Source organism: Protopterus annectens, chromosome 1.part2 (genome assembly GCF_019279795.1).
Source record: "Protopterus annectens isolate FY-2018-M chromosome 1.part2, PAN1.0, whole genome shotgun sequence".
Taxonomy (NCBI): Eukaryota; Metazoa; Chordata; order Ceratodontiformes; family Protopteridae; genus Protopterus; species Protopterus annectens.
Window position 1 is genome coordinate 688,285,492 of NC_056727.1, and position 24,524 is coordinate 688,310,015.

At 39.4% G+C, this 24,524-nt stretch overlaps 1 protein-coding gene across 1 annotated transcript in view; it reads left to right on the forward strand.

Moving 5' to 3' along the window:
- YIPF4 (Yip1 domain family member 4) overlaps nucleotides 1-24,524 on the forward strand; it is a 686,237-nt gene that overhangs the window by 63,522 nt on the left and 598,191 nt on the right. The window contains 1 exon segment of the mRNA XM_044060191.1: nucleotides 4,833-4,986. Within this exon segment, the coding sequence (XP_043916126.1) occupies nucleotides 4,833-4,986 (154 nt within the window).

Consider the following 24,524-nt stretch of genomic DNA (forward strand, 5'->3'; position numbering starts at 1 on the left):
GTGGAGGGAACCCATGCACGGGCCAGGGGATTCATGGATCGGCGGCCGTTTTGTGGACTTAGCTGCAGAGGATTCGCGTTTTGTGGAGGATAGGTAGTGGATTCACATTTTATGGAGGTGTGTGTGTGTGTGTGTGTGTGTGTGTGTGTGTGTGTGTGTGTGTGTGTGTGTGTGTGTGTGTGTGTGTGTGTGTGTGTAAAATGCCCCAGTTGCTACATGGTAGTGGGTAGAGAATAAGGCTTGAACCCTGTACCTTGAGCCCAGGTGGCAGGAGCCTGAATTCCCTACCTACCACCATTTGTAAAAACATTGCAGATTTTTCCCTCATACTTGTTCTAGTCCTCATAAAATCTGTGGTTTCTGTATTTGTGTCCTTGCAAAGCTGGTAGTGCATTGGTGCAGTGGTAGCATTGTTGCCTGACAGCTACAGGTTCTCTGGTTTGATTCTTGGCTGGGGTGCCTTACCTTTTCTGTGGAGTCTGTATGCCCTCTCTGTGTTTTGTTTCCTCTAGTGTCCTCCCATCTTACAAAGACATGTGTCTGTCTGGAGTGTTTCTCCCTGGGCCTCTGCTAAAACTTAGCTTTTGTTCCAAGTCAGACTTTCCTGGTTAACAAATGTTAAAAATGACATGCATTTGAATATCAGACTTCATATTCTTCAGAAAGTGCATGGTAAAGCAAAAACTTTTATTCTAGCAATTTTCTAAGTGTACAAGATGGATATTTGAAATTTATCCCTATTTTTGGGATTGTATTCTCCCATTATTGGCTTCATCCAGATTTTTTGTGCTAAGGTTGAGAGCTATGGTAAGAACTGAATATGTTTGGGGGCTATGTTCCCCCCCATTACTGGCTTTATCCGGGTGTTTTTTTGCCAAGAGATTGAGAGCTATGGTGAGAACTGAATTCACTGAATGTTTGGGGGCTGTATTCACCCATTATTGGCTTTGTTCAGGTGTTTTTTGCTAAGAGGTTGACAGTTGTGCTATGGTGAGAACTGAATTCACTAAATGGTAGCCATTTAAGTGTCCGTCTTCCTCTTTCACAAAACAGCTGATTTGGCATAGTGGTATGTTGCTCTGACTGTTTTGCACAGGGTCCTGGGTTTAAGGTGTGGCAGTGAAATGTATGGTGGTAACACAGCATTTTATTCTAGCAACTTTCCAACGTTATACAAGCAATGTTTTAAAATGTGTCCCTGTTTTTTGCCCCCCCCCCCCAATAAACTTTGGCTTTTTCCAGATTTCTTTGTGCTGCAAAGTTGTGGGTTCTACTCCCACAGTAGATAGATGCATTGCTGATACTGTACTTTGCAAAGGAGGTGGATGCTGCACTCCTTTTTGGCAAAGATACCTAGTAACTATGAACCTGTTATCAGTTTGCCATCCATTCCCTATTGCAATATTGCTAGCTTATCATTTTTTTTAGTGTAAGATAGGCAATTTATTCTTCAAGGGAAAAAGGCACTTTATTTGTAGATGAAACAATGAAATACAAAGTTGTTTGCTAGCAGCAGCCTCTTCGTTAGTTACAGATCTCTTTAATGTGGAATTATTTAGATGACTTTTACTTCAGAGATTGTGCATATGTACTGATACTGGTGGACTGTAGAAGTTTGAGTAGACTTTTATTATGGAAATGTTCTGAATTGGGCAGTTTTGTCATTAGTGGTGCATGCATTTTGTTTCATTGTTTACTGGAAAAATTTCAAAACAAATTTAAAACGCCCTCTAAACCTGTACTGTATTGTACAAGGAATATAATTTAATACAATCAGGAAGGTGAATGAAAGAGCATGTGTATGTTTCATGTGCAAGGGGCCTGTGATTTGAAAACAGCTCAATGCTGTTTCAGTGAATGTGAGTTTTCAAGGGCAGAGAAGTTTTAATGCTAAGTCTGTTTTCATTGTGAGACTGCATTGCTTTGTTTAGCAGATATATATATTAGTGTTTGCGCTGTAAAATGCAAAATAAAACTTTCAAATGAAGTCCAAATCATCGCAGAAGTAAAGCAGTATGAACATTAGTGTTTATGGTTTTTGTTTTTCGTCTTTTCCCGGTTAGTGTTTATAGTAAATGGAGTGAAATAGCCAAGTAATGGTTCATTGGAATGGCTGTAGGGGGGGAAGCTCCATTCGACCATGATTTTATGAGGGGGGGGGGGGCAGTAAACCTCAGACAGCCCCGGCTGAACTATACCTCTCAACTGTCGAGATTTTTGCTTCTTATTTTTGGTTTGTTCCTCATAAAATTTGTGGTTTTCTGTCAAATCATTTAGAAATGAAGTCACTAAATAATGACAGACATTGAGTTTCAGACTTAATAACCTTCAGAAAAATGCATGCTAAAGCAAGACCTGTTATTCTATCAACTGTCTCAGTTTATACAAGAGCAATTTTTAGTACTGTTTATATGTTCCCCCAATATATTTGGCCTTGTCCAGATTTCCTGCATTAACAGGTTGAGAGGTACGTGCAGATAAATTGCTGTATAGAATTAGGCATATCCAAACCTCTCAACTGTACCCAATTTTGGCTCAAAATGTTGCTCTTCCCCTAATAATCTCTCCGCAAAATGGCAATTTTGGAAGAAAACATGGAGGGTTTACAATTAATAAATAACTGTAATCATTTATAGATTGCTTTTATTTCAGAAATGCATGTAGATTCTTTTATTTTGTTAGCTGCTCAAGTTAGCAGTACTAATATTAAAAAGTGTTCCTTCTTTGCAGGTTCCCAGCTGTATTGTGTGGCTATTTTATATTTTTGAATCACATTTTTGGTCCATTTTTCATAAAATTGTAGGTTATTTTTGGCAAATTAGTGGCAGACATTTCAGTTTCAGATTTCATACCCTTCAGAAAATTCATACAAATGCAAGACCTACTGTTCTGTTATCTTTCTAAGTTTATAAGAGCAATATTTAAAAATTGTCCTTATTTTTGGGCCTTTGTCCCACGTCTATGTATGGCTTTGTCCAGATTTCTTGCTCTGAGGTTGAGAGGTATAACAAATGTGTCAGGGCCATCGCAATCAGCCAGAGACATTTTAAATTGTGACATACTTGTTGCACCCCACTCCCCCATGTAGTGACTCTGGATGTGTCCAAGCCAGGCAAGGAACAGTTATGCAGTGTAAATGTGCAGACTGTCCCCCCATCCAAGGTAGACACAAGTACTACAATTGCTTTTCATCTGTCCTTGATTTTGCAGAATGTTCTGGTTTCTGTCATATTTTTATACTGTTGATTTATGCTTATTATTCATAAAGTGCCTGTTGCTCTGTGTAAGTAGCAATGCTTTAACGACCATCTGGTAAGCTTGTCTGAGATTGTAATATGCAAGTTTTAATAAGCATACTGTTAACGAATTGCCAACATTGAAAGCCTTTCTGTTGTTGCCATGCAGAGAATACTTACATAACTAGATAACATATATAAGCCTTGGTTATTGAAATGCATATGACAGTATTTGTAATAAAGGACAGGATTACATTATTTTAAGAGCTCATTACAGGCTTTGCCTGCAAACTAAACAGAATGCCAATCTATCATGTGTGGTACATATCCTGTGCAGTAATCTGTTAAGCAATGTATGTTGAGCTTGTTTCCTGTTTGCTTTTCATTTTTTACTTTGATCATGTTTTCCCCATGAAACAAGTAGATAGTTGTTGTCAGGCAGCAGGTCTTTTTTGGATAAGAAACATTTCTTACAAGTGGGGGTGTCACAGAGATTGCTACTTTCAGCATGTTACTTGGTACTTTAATAAAGCTGAATATAAATTATAATTAGAACTGGAGTGCAAGGAGAAGTGGTTTGAGTTGCGTGCTGCTTGTTTTTCATATACTTGATTTTGACTAGCATTCCAGTAATGTATTTAAAAGGTAATTTATTTTTTCATGCCTCACAACCTTTTTGTTTCCATCTAGATATTTAGTAAGCTGCCATGCAGCCAATGGATTGAAATATTTTTTTTCTTCTACACTTTCCTTTTTTCTTGATTGGACTCTCATAATGATGGTTTGGCACCCAGGGCAGCATATTTAATTAGTTACAGTTTTTTTTGGTTTTGATCATAGCTCCTCCCCTTTCTAGATGGCCACTCCTATTGACTCTCCACCCATTCAGCCGTCTCCTGCAGCCCCCCTTTGATTTGAAGTCACCAGCCGCCACTGAGAGGACTATCTTGTACTGACGTCTAGCATTTTCACATTTCTTGTCCTCCTTGTTAGTTGTGATATATACAGTTGGGTCTTCTGCATGGCTTCCCAGGAGGTTTGTACCACAGCTTCTCCAGTCTGCCTAGAGATTGCTGTTGACAAGTTTGATAAAATTTACTACTGAGGGTTGGATCTAGTCACTGTTGCACAGTATCCAAAGAAGGCTTTAATGGATTAAAACCAGGTGTCCGTCTTTTGTAGTGTGTTGCAACACCATACTGTACTTCCTTTTGTGTAGTGTGTCTGCCACTATGTTTGACTGTTTCATATTCCAACTTTAGTTTAGTCATAAATTCATAGTCTGTGGTGCTGCAGTTTGTAGCTGCACCACTAGGCCAAGAGACTAAAGGTGAACTTCTCAACTGCCATATAATGTACTGTGTTATTTCTTTTAAAGTGACTGCACTAAGGTATTGTGAAACTCATAACTTGCGCTGCCAGAGTACTTTGCAGTCATTTTTTTAAATCAAATCTTTCACTATTAAGAGCAGCAGGTAGTGCAGTCTCGGTATAAGTGCTTGTACTTAAAAGAGAATCTGTGTAGGACGTCTGCATTTTAGATATGACTTTTACATTGTTTTGAGTATCATACTCATTCAGATGTTTTTCTTTCAGATCCCAGTGGTTCAATAGCTCCTCCAGATGTGAAGCTTCACGTGGGGGAAGATTTTTCCGGAGAATCTGTGGCAACAACATTCTTGCGACAGAGGGGATATGGTTGGCTTTTAGAGGTGGAAGATACAGATCCAGAGGACAATAAGCCATTGCTGTAACTATTGTTTAAACTTACTTTAATCAGCTGTATTTACAAGATACAAGAATACAAATAGTCTTAAGAACCAAAAGACATGTTTGATTTAACTGAGTTTTTTCAACCTCTCATATGAATGTAGTCTGAATGCTGAGTGTAAGGTATGTTTTATATGTATGTAAAACATAAACATTTGTAAAACAAGCATATATGCATAAACAGATGTGGATTATTCCTCCTAGTATCAATCCACACACGTGGATTGAAGTTAGGAGAAATTTTGAAATTGAGAGTTAAGCATCTCAGCACCTGAAACTTTTCCAGACTACTGACCCCTCACCTTTTCACCCTTGTAATGCTGTTTAAAGTGTTTTGTCACACTAGCATGAGTTATGTTTTGCACCACTGTATCTGGTGCAAGAAGTGATGATTAGGATCTTCATTCTGCCGCCAGTTTCTTTATCCAAAATGTGGGGGGGGGGGCAAAAGCTTTTCTAAATTTGTTTTTCCAGCGCTAATACCACTGAGAAGTGACATCAACACTGAAAAAACGTAGGATGCGTCCATAGACTTTAAAGGACAGTTATTTCACGTGTGGAGAGACACAGCCATTAAAGTCTGTGGAGCCCTGCCTGACATGACATCATGTTAATTGCATCTAAGCACTTGCCCTAGGCTATTTTTAGAAAATCTTTATCTTTGAGGTAATTTTCACCAAAGTTTGCTCATTTGTTGTTAATCTGATTTTTATGTGTGTGTATGTGTGTATATATATGTATGTGTGTATATATATGTATGTGTGTATATATATGTATGTGTGTATATATATATATATATATGTATGTGTATATATATATATATATATGTATGTGTATATATATATATATGTGTATATATGTATATATATATATATATATATATATATATATATATATATATATATATATATATATAGATATATATATATATATATATATATATAGATATATATATATATAGATAGATAGATATATACACACACACACACATACACAGTACAGGTCAGATCATTGCTTTTTACAGTTTTGGTCAGTTTTGTGTCATACAGTCCCCTTCCTTGTTCTGAAGGCATCTCACTGTTTTCTGGTTGTAGATTCTAATTGTTTAGTTGGTAATTGTTAAAGTTTGTTATTTGCTCTTCTTCTGACAGTTTGTCATTGTTTTCATTACAGCTGTGCTATTATGTTATGGATAGCAAATTGTTTAGGAAATGTAAGGCATCCATAATGCCACCCTGAGACAAGCTGTGACACCCATGCACTGGCCCAGCAATCAAGGAGTCTCAGTCTGCATCACTAGCACCAGTGAGGGGCATCCACATTGGGAAGGATAACAAATACACACACAGTAAAGTGCATTTTCACTAAAAAGCACACAGAGATCGCAGTCAGTCTGGGGTTGGTTTCTCCCTTTCTCTCCAGATCCCCAATAAGACTCCCCACTGGCACAGCTATAGAGTTGGAGTCCTTAGCCAGGGTCCCAAGCCAAGTCCTCCTAGCACTCTCCCTGCCCAAGTAGCTGACACACACACACACACACTTTGAGATATGATTTATATACAACCACACAGACACTCCTGGGGAAGGCTGGCACAGGTTCACTAGCTGTGCCCCTTCTGTCCAGGCTATAAGGTAGTAATCACTGCCACCAGGACCCTTACTTATCAGCTACTAAAAAGGCCCATACTGAAGGGTGTCCAATTATTACTGTGCAATATTGTTATCCAAATGGTAAGTGTAACTGAACAGCAAGGCTTATTGGAGTGGCTTAGTACAGTATCACTATATATATATATATATATATATATATATATATATATATATGCAATTTACTATGGAGCTTAAATTATCTCTACACAAAACAGCCACAGTTGGAAGGTTTAAAATATTTAATAATAAATAATAAAAACACAAGACCATGCTTCTTACTACACAGTGCTAGTCAAGAGTTCAGTGATCACAAAGAAATGATTAAAATAATACAGTAGAAACGTTCTGACATCAATACAAAAAACAACTAGTCTAATTTTCCTAGTTCCTAGCTATATCAAAGAGCAAAGCAAAGATAGTTCTAAAATAAACTTACATATAGAGCAAGACAGTGCTGGTGATGGATGTTCTGAAGACAAATGCAAAATGCTCTGAGTCGCTCTCTTTCTGTCCTTAAATTGATAAAGTACTACTGACTCATTTCAGATTACATTATTTCTTCTCTGGTTCCCAAGCTAACAGAAACGGAGTTTGACAACCTTTTTTTCTTGCACCTGGTCAGGAAGCTACAGCAATAAAAAGACATTATACATGCAAATTCTAGCAATTAACTCTGATCTCAAACCAATAGCAAGAATTCCTTCATCCAAACATCTCTGCTCCGAGTTTTGAGATCAAACAATTATACAATGCTCGATTTTCCTCCAGCAGAGTGCAGTGTGGTTACATTTTAGAAGTTCAACATCCAGTACAATTTTCTTATTTAAGAGAACAAGCCTGTGGCTTATGTTAATATTTACAAATGAGATAATTCTATCTAGCTAGGCTGGCAGCCTTCACGTATCTTCACATAAACATCGTGTGTGTTTGCATTGCTTAGGAAAGGAGCTTTTTTGGTACAGTTTGTATGGGTTCACTCTTAACACTATGAGAGAAAGAAAGAAAGAAACACTAAACTGTAGTTTCTTAAAATGGAGAAAGGAATTGTACCTGTCCTAATGGAGTTCTGACCTCAAATGCTACTTTGAAGTGAACTTTGTCGACCTCTGTTGCTGAGACAGTGATTGTTGAATGACATTCTCTCAAGCGTAAAAAGAAGCAGTAGTATAGACCTTAAAAAACATAGACAGACAAATCCATTTCCTTAACTAAAGAAGGCTGAAGTGGATGATAGAGCAGCGTGGCCATAAGGTAGACTGTTAACATTGGATGTTTTACTCTGTTTCTTCCTCCTCCAAACTTATTAGAAACACTAACCATCCAACCCAATACCATATTCATGGTGACTTTAATTACCCCACTATTAACTGGGAATCCTATACGACATCAAACATACATGCACATAGATTCCTGGATTTTGTAAACACAAACTCCCTGGACCAGATGGGCAATACGCCAACCAGGTGTGCAACCATACTGGATCTGATCCTCGCTAATATGGGAGAGTGCTGCACACCCCCTACTATAATGCCTTCCCTGATAAGGTTAGACCACAACATAGTCTCCTTTGAAGTAAAAAATAAAACCTGCCCCCCCCAGTTCAACTGGGAATAGTCAAGGACTATTCTAAGGCTAACCTCCTGTTATTAAGTGAGAACCTGATAACATTTCAAGCCCCTACAAACCCTGAGAACACTTCTGCCTATGCAGAACTATTCACAGAAACCATGTACAAGCATGTTAATAGATGCATAGAGGCAGCTGTACCCACCAGGAAGAACTACAGAACTAACTTTAAAAAAAAAATAAAAAAAAACAACCTACCCTGGTGGAATCACACAATCAATCGGATGTGTAACAGGAGGAAGAAGATCTTGTCAAAAATTAGGAGGTGCAGCACCCAGAAAGATGAAAAGACTCTCATCAAACTAAACGAACAACTCGGAGGACAAATAAAGTCTAACAAGGCCAAATGTCAGGTAAGTTTGGCCTCCCAGAGCAAGGGCAACCACAAAGCATTCTTTAGCTATGTCCGCAACTCAAAGGCAATGCACAATTGTGTGCAGAGCTCATTGTAAATGGAGCCACCTGTACTGAGCCAGAAGATATACCAAACCTCATGGCTGACAAATTCAACTCCAACTTTACTCCTCTCTCCTCCTGTACCTTCCCTCAGGAAATATAATCAGATACAACTCCCCCTACTATCACTAGGGAACAGGTCCTTTTAATGCTCTCTCTCTAAGACCAAGAACACTGCATCAGTGGGCCCAGACAATATCCCAGGATGCCGTCTAAGTAGCATGAAACATGAACTATCAGGGACTCTGGAATTACTATTTAACTGTAGCCTCCAGACAGGCTTCATGCCTCATGAATGGAGAAAGACAACAGTCATCCACCTGCACAAAGGTGGGCCATCTACAGATCCTGGAAACTATAGACCCATAAGTCTCACTAGTCTTGTTTGTACAGGACCCAGGACATTAGAATTGGGGAGTCCACCTCCACAAAAAAGGCCAGTCACAAGTGGAGTCCCTCAGGGATCAGTCCTTGGTCTGCTCCTGTTTGGCATTTACTTCTCAGAAGTCAAGGCCAATGCCAGTGGTTTCTGGCTGACTAAATTTGCAGATTGCAAATTAGGAGCGGTCATTGAATCTCACATCGACACAAATGTTCTCCAGGAGGGGCCGACACAGACAAATAACTGGTGTCAGAGCCATGGAATAAAACGAAATGTCAAGAAGTGCATAATGGTATCCTTTGGGAAGTCATCCATCCATGATAGCCATCATATTGACAACACACCCCTTAGAGTTACTCTAACCCAGTAGTCAGGGACTTAGTAACACACATAGATGGTTAGTAATCTAGCCTTTGATCGTCACATGTCTACAGTGGTGAGGAAATCATTCTATGTTGCACAACTTATGAACAAAGGTATGGCATCTAAGTCCAAGAAAGTCATTGTTCCACTATATTCGACATTCATCAGACCTGTCATTGAGTGCAATGCACCCTTTGGTATGTACCTAACCAGGCATATCCAGCAACTGGAATGTCCACAGAGGTCCTACACTAAAAGAATACAGGGCGTAAATAATATGTCCTCTGCAGACCGCCTCAATGCCCTATCCCTGTATTCTGTCTCCTACAGGCTTTTGAGGAGAGATCTATGCCTGGCATAAAGGGCATTGTCGACTCCACTCTGATGGACCTTCTGTATATCCACAAAATAAACAGCAGCAGTCTTACCCATTCTAAAGACTTAAACTGTGGTATAAATAGGACCTGCTGGAGAGATGGGTATGTATCCCAGAGATAACCCCGTCTATGGAACAGGCTCCCAATCCATGTGAAGCAGAGTTTCTCCTTAACCCAATTCAAGTGCAACTTGGACATTTGGATGGGAAATGGAAATTCATCCCTGGTTTAGAGCCTATATCTCTAATGCAAACAGGTAACCTGTAAATGGTTCATCTCCCAGGCCCATGCTTACATTTATCAAGGGTATCAGAACTTGTCAGAAATTTCAGATGCATGGTTAGGCTTAAAAAAGGCCCTTGTGGTCATTAGCCTAGTAAATACCTATGAACCTACGGTACTGGATTATAGTTACTCCTGTAGTCCCTATAGTAATTTGGTCACCAGACATATTTTGAATTATGTATTCCCCCTATGGATTCCCTTCCCAACTTAAACACATTTTATTTCTCTTTTTCCATTGTTCTGTTTAACCATAGCCCTCTTACTATATACATTTATTTAGACTCCCAGCTGTCCACACCAAAGCAGTCTCACTAATATGTAAAATAACCAGTATTGTAGTTTAGTGGACAAACAAATTTTACTACTAAGAAGCCAGTAATTGAGAGCAATTGATTGTTTTGGCACATAACTGGAGTTTGGCTCTTCCGGTTCTGTTCTTCCTTTGCTATGCTCAAGCTCACTCTGCTCCCCTACCCTACCCCCATTCCCACCCACCTCAGGCTCCTGACCTTTATACCCAACTAGCCACTCCCCTAAGCCTCTCTCTCATACCAACCTCATTTCTATATAGCCACTCCTCACTCTCTTCAATCCACATAACCATCTACCTTCACTTCACATCACCTCACTCAGACAATGCTCAAATTGTACTATCTCATCAGGCTAATACCCCCTACCTAATCCCCCCTCTCTAACCGCACCCTACATAAAGTATAGCCACACCTAAATCCTTACTCACTCCTGTAAAGATATCTACTAAAACTTAACAATACAGCAACACATTGAGCAAAATGTGGTTCCTAACCTTTACATTAATAATAGGCCTTGCCATCACCACATACTTAACCTCCTACCACTGCACTAGTAAGTCAACATTTCAGACCAAGTCCCCAACCTGCCCTACCCATTCACAAGATAAACCAGGCATCTCAGTAATATCTCCTTTTGTCTACAACATTTCAAATCTTGACCTTGCCACATTCAGAGTAACCACACACCAGCTAAATAACCACATTTCCTCAAAGTATAACACATCTGTAATCAAATGCCTAAAAACTATAATCCAAATAGTATCCCGAATCATACCTAGTTGAGATGTGCACCCAAATCCTGGCCGTTCAAACAATAACAACCCCCCACTAGCAGACAAATAACATGCTAGCCTCCCTCAGGAAATCAGTAGATCTCCTTATACTCAACATAAACATAAGGAGCTTACTGGACAAAATCCCAGAGCTACACACTACCCTGGCCCTCTACTCCCCTGACATAGTCCTCCTCACAGAGACCTGGCTAAAACCACTAAACAGTAATAATGACGTTGTTCCATCTGGTTACAATGTTCTTAGACAAGACAGAATATCCAAGAGGCAGAGGCATTGCTCTCATCTTCAAAAACAACCTGACCATTGAATTGTTGGCCATCGAACAACCCAAAATCAGTAATGCAGAAACTATGTTCAGTAAGCTGAAAATCAACTCAAAAAAACACTTACTACTAGTGGCTATATAGGTACCAATTTTATGTAACATTAACACAGTAGAATCCATTCTAGACTGGATATCCCCAACATTTCACCAAGAAACAATCATATTAGGTGATGTTAATACCCACTGGTCCTCCTGTAACTCGCTTCACCCCACTAACCACATTAACCTACATGGTTTCACTCAACTAATTAAAACCACAACACGGGTAGGTAAAGCATAAAAAAAGAAATCCATCTTAGACTGGATCCTTACTAATGGACCATCTCAATCCTACCTCTGTCTCCCTCCCAGACACCCTCAGCGACCACCTTCCCATATTTATAATTGGACACCAAATGAATTCGTTAAAAACCTCCACCCTTCATCAAATCTGGTATACAAAACATTTCAAAACCCATGATTTCATATTTGTACTTAATCATTGCAGCTGGAGACCATTCTCATCTCTCCCCCTGGAAAGTGCCATAGACTACTTCAGTAACATTTTTCTAAACATTCTAAATCATCTTTCCCCTATCAGAACTAAATCCAACTGTGCCCCCTGGCTGACCAGAGATACCAGTCTACTACTAAAACAGAGACAAAGCATGGGATTCATGGCATCAAAATAAAACTCAAGCTAATAGACAGGCATATCACGAACTAAGGAACAAAGCCAAAAAACAAATTGGGACGGACAAAAGGAACCACTATATAGGTATTCAAACCAAACACAAAAGTAACCTGCAAAAACCCTGAGCTGCCATTTATAAAATCCTACAACCAGGAAAGACCAGTACTCCACCACCAAACATTGGCACCACCACGAATAATATTGCCACCCAGTTCAACGAACACTTCACCAAATCCATCCTAGCCCTCACGAATCGTACTTCTCCCACTTCACATCCAAACCTCCAAACTTAACTTCCAAACCAGCAGACCAAAACCTTTTCTCCTTGCAGCCTGTCCCAACTAGCACGATATATAAATTCCTAAATAGACTTAATCTCACAACCCCGGCCGCTGACAAATTACCTGCAGAATATCTAAAGATTGCAGCCAAAGCCATCTCTTACCTACTCTCCATGCTCATTAACCGCTCTTTATCAGAACAACGCGTTCCTTCTTTGTGGAAAATTCCGCATGTAATACCACTCCACAAAGGAGGTAATTCTGTGGAACTATCTAATTACCGTCCATTTGCCATTCTATCCCCCTTATGTAAAATCCTCAAAAAATGTATACATTCCCAAATAATGCACTATCTCCTCACTAATACTGCTAATCAACACCCAGCATGGGTTTTGCCCCAATCACAGTGCTACCACAACCCTTATTAGCTTTACCAACACAGTAAACCAACATTGAAACAATGGTAACTTAGTATCCACTGTATTCCTAGATCTCTCCAAGGCCTTTGATACTGTCTCCCATCCCAAATTCCTTTCTACTCTCTCCGATCTTAATCTCAGCCACTCCACACTGGTGTGGTTTCAGGACTATCTAACCAATCACCAACAAGCAGTAAAATGGCAAAACTCCTTATCTCGTCTCCTACCTGTCAACCTAGGGGTCCCCCAAGGATCCATTCTTGGACCTCTTCTTTTTAACATATTCACTAACCAGCTTCACAGAGCTACCTGCACACCACTCTAGTCCAGTTCGCCGATTACTGTACTCTAATCTGCTCTGCCCCCATCACTTCCTCAACTCCAGGAATTGACACAAGTCCTTTACCTCTGCTGAAACCTGAGCAACTCTTTAAGTAATACTTAACCCCAATAAAACACAGCTAATGATATTCTACCCCACTAGAGCCTTAAACCCCATACCACCATTCACAGTATTCTTAGCAAATAACACCACTATCACACCTGTCCAACACACAAAACTTCTAGGGGTTATCGTAGATCCCAACATGAAATTTGATATGCACATTGCACAGACAAATAAAGAAAGTCCGTAAAAAAAACTCTGAACCTTATATATCCAAAAAGTACCTCACCAGTGACAGTAAAGCCACCATCGCAAGAACCCACCTACTCTCCACAGTCCTCCGTGCTTCCCCCATACTCCTCAACCTATACAAAGCAGACTTTAACAAACTAAGCACCTGCTACAATAAAATAGCTAGGTTTGCTACTGACTCACCCTTCAGGACACATCACTGCATAGCAATCAAACAACTGTCCTGGCTGGAATTACCCAACCTGCTCACATATAACCAGCTTACAATAACCCACCAAATTCTATATTGCCCCGATAGAGCTCATGCTCTTCAAGGTCTACTTAATATCTACTCTAACAAATGCCTATTAAGATCCACCAGTAAAGCACTGGCTGACATAGGCAAAAGCAACAATAGCTCTGGGGACTCCTTGTTTTCCACTTCGTGGAATACCATCTCCGTATATATTGGGACCGCTGAATACAAAAATTATTTCAAAAAGCTCCTCCGGTCCCATTTACGTAGTTCTTGGTTATGTAATTGTTTTGACCCTGGGTAGCTTCATTTAATTAGATCCTATCGTACCTTAACCTTCTATGAAAGCTTGCAGCAACTCCATTCTATACTCTTAATCAATGTGTGTTTACTGTACTAGTCACTGATGAATGTAACCAAATGACTGAACAAAATATCCTTTGAACTGTATTGTTTATTGTAACACACTGTGCTCATTTTAGTGCGTTTACTTTTTGCTCCTTTCATGGCCTTAAAACTGTACTTTAACGTTTGACTCTGTACTGTACTTTATTAACACGTGTATTGTATTTAGTGTATTTGCTGTACTAATCTTTGTGGAGCTTTTCTTCCCTGGCCCTCTGCTGAAAATGGATTCATGCCCAGTCGGGCTTTCCCGGTAAACAAATGTGAAATAAATTGTTTTGCAAACATATCTTGTTAAACTCTGAAACTACAGTCAGCAAGAACCAGATCCCTCAGTATTTCTCCATTACAGGTCTGTGGAAACCTTTATTAGAGTTCTGCAAAATATGTCATCTGCCTCCACCCCAATGTTTTCAGGTGGTTGAATCAATTCTTCACTTAAATTTTTTTGTGGAAGATCTTGCCAGTTTTCCTCACTTTGCCCCATCTTGGTCCCAGTCCAGGAGAGGTAAGAGTCAGTCCATTAGGTACCAATATCAACTTCAGCAGATTATTGACATTTGTCTCTGGTCTCGATTTCAGGACTGCAGCAGCTGTGATGCTAACCTTGTCGCCGTTGTCAACAGCCTTGCTATTAGTGTCATCAGTACTGAGGGGGGCCTTCAGCCTTGATATCTGAGGTCAAGTGCTCCAGGTCCAGCTTGACATTATTTTTTTTCAGCATGGATGCTGAATTCAGTGGAGTTGGTCTTTTAATGCCAAGGCCTTCTCATATTGGAGCTGAGGTTGATGGGATTTTTGGTTCTTTTGTTGGATGTCAGCTCATTTAGGTTGAGCTGTATGCTAAGCCCGTCTGTGACAGTGGTGGAATATTCCTGAGGTCTGCATTTGAGGATTATGCCCAAGGGTTATGCTGACATGAGCACCATTAATACAGGCAGTTTTTTGCATTTGAGACCCCATGTGTTTTGATCTCCTTATTGCATTTGTCTCAACTACACATATTTCTTTGCATGGCCCTCTGGCTGTCCACCTTGTTAAGGACAGAGGGCGGTTAAACCTCACACACTGTCTCCCTTGGCATTGGGTCCTGTTTCAATTTTGTTTACATCCTGAGACTTGTGACCCCTGAGGCTTGGTGGGAAAGGAAGTTTGTAGTCTTCTTTAAAGTCAGTGAACCCAGATATCCAGGATGAGAGCAGTGAACCCAGTTTTATGGAAGTTCTTGAAAATATGAGACAGATAGGGAGATAGCCCATAGACCCCACGTCTTCTGAATGAAAGACTCTCAGGAGGCTTTCTGGACCTCCCAGCTGACTTCTTGGGTTGTCCTGCCCATAGTTAAATTGTAAGACTGATGACAGAAACTGCATTGGAATGCCCTGATGTTTAGACATACAGTCTGTGGAGACTAGACAAATCTTCCAGCTTCCTAAGGGCTGGATTTGCTGGATAAGGACTACCAGACTTTAATTTGTTCTGGTTGCAGAAGCCTTTAAGAATGCTCTAACCCCTTAGAGCACTGCTGTACTGTGGAGAAGTTTTGAGAAGCATGTTTGCGAGCTGTAAATTATCAATCCTGCATGGTTGGAATCTTATAAGAGCAAGCAGATGAAATGCATCAGTCATTCGCTCAGGTGTGAGATGGGCAGCTTTAGTGCAGGTTGTAGTTAAAGCTGAAAAATTTTCAGTCCATCTGAAACCCGACAGTGTGAGAATAGCTTGTTACTCAGCTGGCAGTTTAGCCCAGGCTGCAGAAACCTGGCAGTGTGCGAATAGCCTGTAGCCCAGCTGGGGGTTCTGACCAAGCTGCAGCCACCAGCATCGCTTTACATCATGCCTGGATCTGGTTGACAGATGCCACTAAGAATATTGCAAATGGCCCATTTGAGAGTTCCCTTTACCTGTGATGACATCTTGAATGTGAAATCTCCTTGGCTTTGCTTTCCCTTTTTTCTGAGTTCCACTTTCATTGCAGGACTGTATTTTCAGCCTTCGCCCAGGTGACACTCAAGCAGTGAATTTTTGTGTTTCATTTCTCTGAGATAGGTGAAAACAGCATTGGTGAATCACATCCATCCTTAGCTGTTTTGTAGCCTACTTCATAGGCTCTTAAACACACAAGGGTCAAATTGGGGCATTGTTAGAGCTCCAGCCATATGTGTAATGACTTCAGCAGTAAATCCATCTGTACTATGCACACACAGCACAGCTATAGCATGCAGACATCATCCCGGGGGAAAACTGTGCTACTTTTTCTAGGCCTGGTGTAGGATGTTGTAAAGATTGTAGCAAGCCTGAGATACATATTGTTACCAGTAATAAGCCCTCAGAGGAGAAGGTGCAAAATCCCTCTCAATGTGTATGAAGACTTTTAGGAAAGTAGCTGATACCATACGTTCCCAAGTTCAAAGACAGCATTTTAGGTTGATCAGCTGTCTAGAAATGCTTATTCCTCCAAATGTGGTATGTAGGCCTTTTCTACCAGCCCATGTATATACATTTTTCTTAAGTTTACAAGTTATTAAATTGTTTAACATTAATTGGGATGTTATTCCATAGTTTTGTAATTCTAACAGAAATATACTGAAATCTCTTTGCAGAATTGACTGTTTTCATTGTAAACTGCTTATTGTTATGCTTGTACGTTTTAATGCAGGTATTAATCTTTGAACTGAAAATGATTTGCCAACCTAGATCATAACAATTCTGTATGCTAAGGTTACTTTAGCCTGAATATACCTATAACAAGCACTAAATACATTTTCTTACAGCATTATGATCCATATCCCTTGTTCTTCAGCTTTATTTATTTTTGTAAACTTCCTCTGAACTCCCTCCAACCATCTCCACAATCCTCTTGTAAAGGCACAGAAGGAATTTTTGTATTCCAGGAAAGGTCTGATATAAGTTTTGAATACTAGTATTAATACACTTTCATCCCTTGTTGATAGTTTTCTTAACAAATATCCCATATGTTTAGTAGCTCTGGCTAATATGAGTTCAGAAGGAGATAAAAAAAAAACTGAAGTAATGAGCGTTCCTAATTCTTTATATTCCTTGACTTCCTCCAGTTGAGAAGCCATCAAGTAAACCGGTTATTTAATAATTTTATTTGAAAAATTTATAACTTTGCACTTGTCTGTACTAAATAATCCTATATCCTTTGCCCAGTTGCTAACTTAAGTTTAGATATTCATTTAGCTCATCTGACATGGATGGTTTTTTAGTGTAAATCCCATTTTACAGTCATCAGCATACTTTGATATGCAGTATTTTTGTTCTTAGGAAATGTTAACACCAGGTTGAACAAATCAGGGGCTAACACAGATTCCCGAGGAATGCCAGCCTTTACATCTAGTTAATTAGAGTGAACACACTGACTATTAATGGTCTGTTTTCTACCCAGCAACCAATTTCCAATCCACCTTGTAATGCAACTTTTTTTTTATAATAATTTAAAATGCTTTTTATAGTAACCATATGTGGTAGTCAGTCAAAAGCCTTGGATAAATCCAAATAAATTGGACCAGGAAACAAACCCAGATCAAGAGCGTCTGTTTTATAGTAATAACAATTTAAGTTGCTCAGTGCTGATTTTTTTCCTTAAGACCATGATGATCAGGATCGAGTGTTATCTATATTGTTTTCAGAATTAGTCATAAGGTCCATTAAGCTTTTCTCAAAACACTTTCCTGTTAGTGATGTTAAACTAATTGGTCTGTAGTTTTGCAATTGGTCTCTTTCCTTTCTTATAAATAGGAGGTATACATGATAGTTTCCACGATTCAGGGACCTTACCCTTTTCCAATAGTTTATTAAATATTAAAGTTAATCTAGGTGTAAGTACACCCTTCATAGTAAGTAACAGATTGGCTGGAACCAGGTCTTGGCCCATGAATGTATCTTTTAAATTTAAAAAGGCAGCTAGTATGACTGTTAAAGATGTATTTGTCAGTGCAATTTACTGTAAGGTTCTTGTTCAGTCACCCAAGGTAGTCAAGTCAATGTTAATATAAAAAAGATTAAATTCATTAGCTATCCTACTAAAATGTCTAGTGGCTTTATTAGCAATTAATAGTGTAAATATTGAACTCTCTCTCTTGCCCAAGTTATTTATATATGGTTATAAAATTATTTCTTTTTCTTGCAATTGCAAATCAACTAACTTTCATAACAAGCCTTGACATCCTTAATTTTATTATTTTTTTTAAATCCTACTATTTTTGGTAAGTATCTTCCTATTGATGTCAGTTGAAAATTTCCTAAATGTTTTATAGCTTCTCATTTTTTCCTTCAATTGTTTTTGTTAAGGATTTATTCCACCAACAAGGAAATGAGGACTAGTTATTCTCTCTTCTCACTGAAAAATAAACACAAACCTGCAGATATTCTTCAGTAATTTGATAACGGTAGCAACTGTCTAAACTCCGTGCCTCGGTTGACCAGCTAGTCTTAGTTAGCTGCAAAGGTAAATTTTGTAAGGCATCTTTATCAAACGTATATTTCAGTGATTGTAATATGGAACGGGTTGCTGTGTGTAATACAAAGATGCAAAACAGTGGTCTGATGTACCCAGCGGAGAAAGTAAGTTTAAAGAAGCTACCTTTTTGGGTACATTAGTCATAATAAGATCCAGTGTGCTGTTTCCTCTAATATCAGACCTAACTAGCTGAGTCATCCCATGAAAATGCAAAATATTAATAAATTCCTTTCTTGTTTAAAAATGTACATCTTTGTTAAATTATCACTTATGACTTGGGCAATTATACATTTACATTAATGAAAACTATATAGCAATAATCCCTGCTGTAAGCATTTTACATCGCCAAGCATAAAGGTATAATCCTAGTTGCAAACATTATACATCACTTATAATCTACCCAATCATTATCGGTCAAACATTACGTAGCTCATTCAAGTCCTGCCTTCTTTTAAACCTCATTCCTCCCCTGTATGCTTAGTTCCTACAATTCCCATTTTTCCTATGTAATATGCTCCTAACCCCTTTTTTAAAGATACCAAATTCCAGTTGTTTTATCTCTGTTACTATATTCACTACTTCTAGTACAGGTGGTTTAGACTTTGGTTTCCATTTTCTAGTAATTGCTTTTTTGACAGCCACCATAATTAGACTGTGCAAGACCTTGCTATGTCTAGGCAGTTCCGTTTCTGTATTGTAGCTCAGAAAAATCATTTCCCTGGTTACACCAATTTGCTTACCCAGTATCTCTGACAGAGTAGTCTCCAGGGAATCTTTAAAGTCTGCCAACTCATTACACTCCCAGAAAATATGTTTCCATTTACCTCTTTCTTCCCCATCACACCTTCAACTTTTGCTGTCTACCTGAGAAAAATTTCTCAGCAGTCTACTTGGGGTATAAAAATATCTATGTAAACATTTCCAAGCAAATACCCTAAATCCTTCTAGATTTTGTTGCATATTTGGGAGACATACATATATCCCCCTTACGGTTTCTTTGTAAATTGCGTATCCAGTCTCTCTTCCCAATCATTTTTAACCTTTTCTGATTCTTATTGTTATCATGCAATATTTTACATGCTGTACCACTCTACCAGTTATTCCTTTTTTAATGGCAGTTTCTGTTCTAGATTCTACTAAAAACCTCTACCAGTGCTGGTCTTTTGTTTAGGACCCCCTGTTTCTTTCTTTTTGCCTATACTCTCATATGAGGGAAGGCAGTCTCTAACCTGCAGCCCAGACAAATTCTTGGCGTCTTCCCATTCTGTTACCTTTCCCCATCTAATTATTTGCTCCCCCTCCCAGTACCTTGCTTCCTTTGCCAGTTTTCTCCAATAAATTCCAGCCCCCTGTTGTCTGTATCCCTAATTGCAGTCATCTCTGTTGGCAGAATCTCCTTCCTCCATTCCCATGTTGGCTTAGTTCTTAGAATCTTTTCTACTTTATGAATATAATATTCTGTATGATTATTGTTCTCCTTAAAGATCTTCATCCAAAATCCCAGTCTCTCCTTGTTTCTTGAGCTTCCACCCTGTTTCATTGTAATTCTTTTCCACTTGAATTATACATTTCTGGTTGTGCTATGCATAGAAGCCTTAACTGTGTAGCTCTGAAATACCCTTTCAAACTGGGTAATCCCAATCTGCCTTCTTGTGTTGGAAGAATCCTCTTATCTCACTTGATTCTTGCTGTCTTCCCCTCTCAGATAAAATTGTTCAGCTTTTTATTAATTGCCGTCCACAACTTTTCCTGTGGTTGATAAAAAAATATGCCTGACCTGCGTACAAGACTAAAGGGACTAAAATATTTGAACTGCTTGTATCTTGCTATCCAGATCTATGTAATGGAGCTTCCAATTTCTCAGTTTTGTATCACATTTTGTTTAGTCTCTTCCCACATATCCTTAGCTGCCACACCAGTCATTTTTAATCCATACTCCTAAATATTTTTATCATGTCTCCATAAATATGGATATTGCTAAACCAGTTTGTGTGTGGGTACCTAATTTACTGCTATTGCCTCTGTTTTAGCTTAATTAATTTTGTATCCCAAAAAGATTCGAAACTGTCTGTGTTCTACAACACTGTGTCCTTCTCTGGTTTTGTCGGGTATAAAATAGTATTGGCTGCAAATAGAGCCAGCTTTTATCGACTACCATACCAATTATATCCTTGAATTTCTGAATCCCTTATTTTCTTTGCCAGTGGTTCTAAATGTAATGTAAATAACAAAGGGGAAGGAGGACACCCCTGTGTCACTCCTCTGCTCAAGCAGAAATTACCAGAGAAGACCCCACCCACTTTAATTTTCACCTCCGATCCCTCATATATACTCCTAATCAACCTTATAATTTTATCAGGGAATGCAAAATGGTTCTATTGCCCTGCTCATAAAGTCCCAGCTTACTCTGTCAAATGCTTTCTCTGCATCAAGACCCACCAATAACGGTGTTTTTTCCTTACATTCTGCTTCCTTCTGGATCATCACTGCTCCGTTAATATTGTCAGATGTTTGCCTCCCCTCCACAAAAACCACACTGATCCATGTCTATCAATTTTGGCATCACGTTTTCCATTCCTGTAGCCGTTTTGGACATAAACACTTTATAATCATGGTTTAGTGTTGAAATGGGCCTGTATGAGTCTGGCTCTGATGATCTTTTATCCTCTTTAGGTATTACAGCTGCCACAGCTTTCTTCTAGGATGTTGGTACTTGTCCTCCCCTTAAAGATCTGGAAGGTTTAGTTTAACAGTTTCTTCCCTCTTAGCTTCTGTACTTCCACAGGAATACCATCTATTCCTGGGTACTTTCATGTAGATTGTTTTTGGTTATACATCACCATTTCATCTCATTTACTCCTATCCTGTTAGTAATTGAGCCTCCTCTACCTCTTACCTTGGCATATTTAATTCTTCAATAAACATTTAGGTTCATAGGTTTATACTAGGCTATCTGCCCTAAGGCATTTATAAGCCCAGCCCAGAGTTCTTGTGGCTTACGCCACCCCCCATGCCAAACACTGTGCCCACTAGTTTGTTGTGCCCCTATCCAGCAGTGACACAGAGATGACCCCCGGGGCAAACCCACGATCTCCCATCCACCGGCCAAGACCTCTCCCGAACAGAGCCAGCGAGGCGCTCCGCCTCACATGGACCGGCACTCCACTCCACAACACAGGGAGTCCCCGGGCGACAAATCTATCCCTCCAGCATGTCCTATTTATATCCGTGCCAAGGTTTAAGTCGCTTGCTCCAGTGGACCCGGCAGACCTGGACTTTTTGAGGTGGAGCATGTCCATTAATTCCGGGTTGGACATGGCCTTGTATGTCAGGCACAGGTCACCTCTGAGAAGACGGTATGCGACTGAATAGAGCTGGAGTTTCTTCAGTCTGGCAGCATATGACAGATTTTGGAGTCCCTTTATCCTTTTGGTAAGGAACTTTTGGGGTCTCTCCAATTGCTGCAGGTGTCGGGTGAGATTCATCCCGAATGGGGCATTGTACTCTATCATTGGTCTGATAAGTGAAGAGTACAGGGGAACAATGACCTCACTTGATCTGGATGTGAATCCCCCCATGATCAGGTGGGCAATGCAGAAGGTTTTTCTAACCACTTTAGCAATGTGAGTGTCAAAAGAAAGGCCACCGTCAACCTAGGTCCCCAGGTCCCCGACAACCTCTTCTGTGCTTAGTGGATTGCCACCTATATGGTAGCTTGGGGCCACCTTGTCCCTCCCGAAGGGCATGACTACACATTTTTTGGCATTCAACTTCAGGCCATGGCCCCGGCACCAGCCTCCGCGAGACCCCTCCAAAGGACATCCGCGTCCGATGCACCTTCCACCATGGCTCCCAGCCTGCAGTCACCTGCAAACTTTGTCAGCCATAGTCCTCCTATGTTAGCCTGTACCTCTGAGAAGTAGATGCCGAACAACAGGGGGCCAAGGACTGAGCCCCGTGGGACACCACCAGTGACCGGCCCGTACTTTTTTTGTACCTTTTCTTGATTTCCATATTTCTCTATTTTATACAGACTTTCATAGAATTTCCAAAATATTTTTAATAGCTCTATAAGATCTCTTGTTACGGCCCTTGTTATAGGCTCCCTAAGCTTGGTGACAACCCTTTCTACTTTCTGTTGCCTGAGTCATTGTGCTAAAAGTTTTTGTGCTCTAGAGTCATTAACCAAAAAACAGTTGCTTAACAGCAGTCTTTCTAAACTCATGCATATTGTCAAGATAATTCTTTATATTCTGTTTAGCATTCTGCAGTTGCTTCTCTTGTTGTTCTGAGATACCCTCATTCTGCAATACTTTTGTCATTCCCTCCAAATAATACTTGTTACGTCTTAACAATATCTCCCTTTATTTCCACCTTATTTTTAAACTCCACTTTAATTTTATCCCACTCCCTTGCTATATTTTCAGAAGAAATTTCTGTTTTCCCTAATGGCTCTTGAATAAATTCCATTGCCCATTCCTTAAATTCCTCCCTTTTCAACAGATAAGTGGGAAAGCTCCAGTGTGTCATTTTTATTTCATTACCCTTCGTTTTTATTTTAGTTATTACTGGCACATGATCTGAAATGGTTAGTGGGTGCATATCAAGACTTTCAATTAAATGCACAAGTTAATGTGAAATGTAAATTCTGTGTAGCCTAGCCCAGTTTTTGTATCTTGGGGAAATATGTAAATTCAATCTGAACTCCTAGTACTGAATTCACATCTTCTATGCCAAGTATATTCATAAATTGCTTCAAAAGTCTACCCTCCTTTGTTATACTTTTCCTTTTGGGCTCCCTCAGAAACATCTTCACTGCTGCAAATCAAATTCAAGTCCCACCTCTAAGTAACATTCCTTGCTGAATGCTGATTATTTCTCCCAGAATTTTCTTAATCTCTATCATAACAGTTTTAGGTGGAATATAAATACATGCCAATGTAATCCTCCTCTCTTGCCAGTAGCCCCTTAGTACTACCAATCTATAATTATTATCTTTTTTATCCTCTTCTGTCACTATTGGAGCTCCTCTTGCACTTAATATAAGCATTCCTGTTTTCCTTTGTCACATGTATTCTGCTGAATAACCATCCTGAAAACCTTTCTTTATCAAATTCACATGTTCGGTTCTTTCCAAGTGTGCCTCCTACAGCAATGGCTATTATGCACTCCACATTTTTAATATAGTTGACTACTCTTTTTGTGTTTATCTGTGAGACCACTGACATTTAAAGACATCACGGAAAGTATCATTGTATTTAAAAGTTAATATTCTCACCTTTTATGTATAACAATTTTGCATTAAATGTCTAGTTCCAGCTTTTGTGTTACATGCATACACTGTTTAGCAGGTTGAACTTTAATACGGTTGTTTCTTGTCATATCCATTTGAGCCTATGTCACATCTTACAAAACTTTTTGTTTTATTGAATGCCCTCAAAAATATCCCTGGGACTCCCTCTAAAATCTTTTACCTTATTACTAACCCACACAAAACTATGTACATCTTCACATGTTGAAGGTTTACCCTCCTTATAGGAACAGATGTCCCAAACTGACAGCCACACTCAGAGTTGAGTTACCTAAAACAAAGGTTATCCATGCTGGAATGCATAGTGCAGCCTGTGTTTCTACTAAGTGGTGTCTGGTTTTGTCTTATCCCTGTAGCTCACCCAGCTGGGAAAACACCTGAATGTTTTCAGATAACATTTTCATCATTTCCAACCAATTTCTGTGTTTTTCCTCCTAGCCAGTTTGTTTTTTTCCTCCTAACCAATTTCTTTTTTTCCTCCTAGCCAATTTCTGTTTTTTTTTC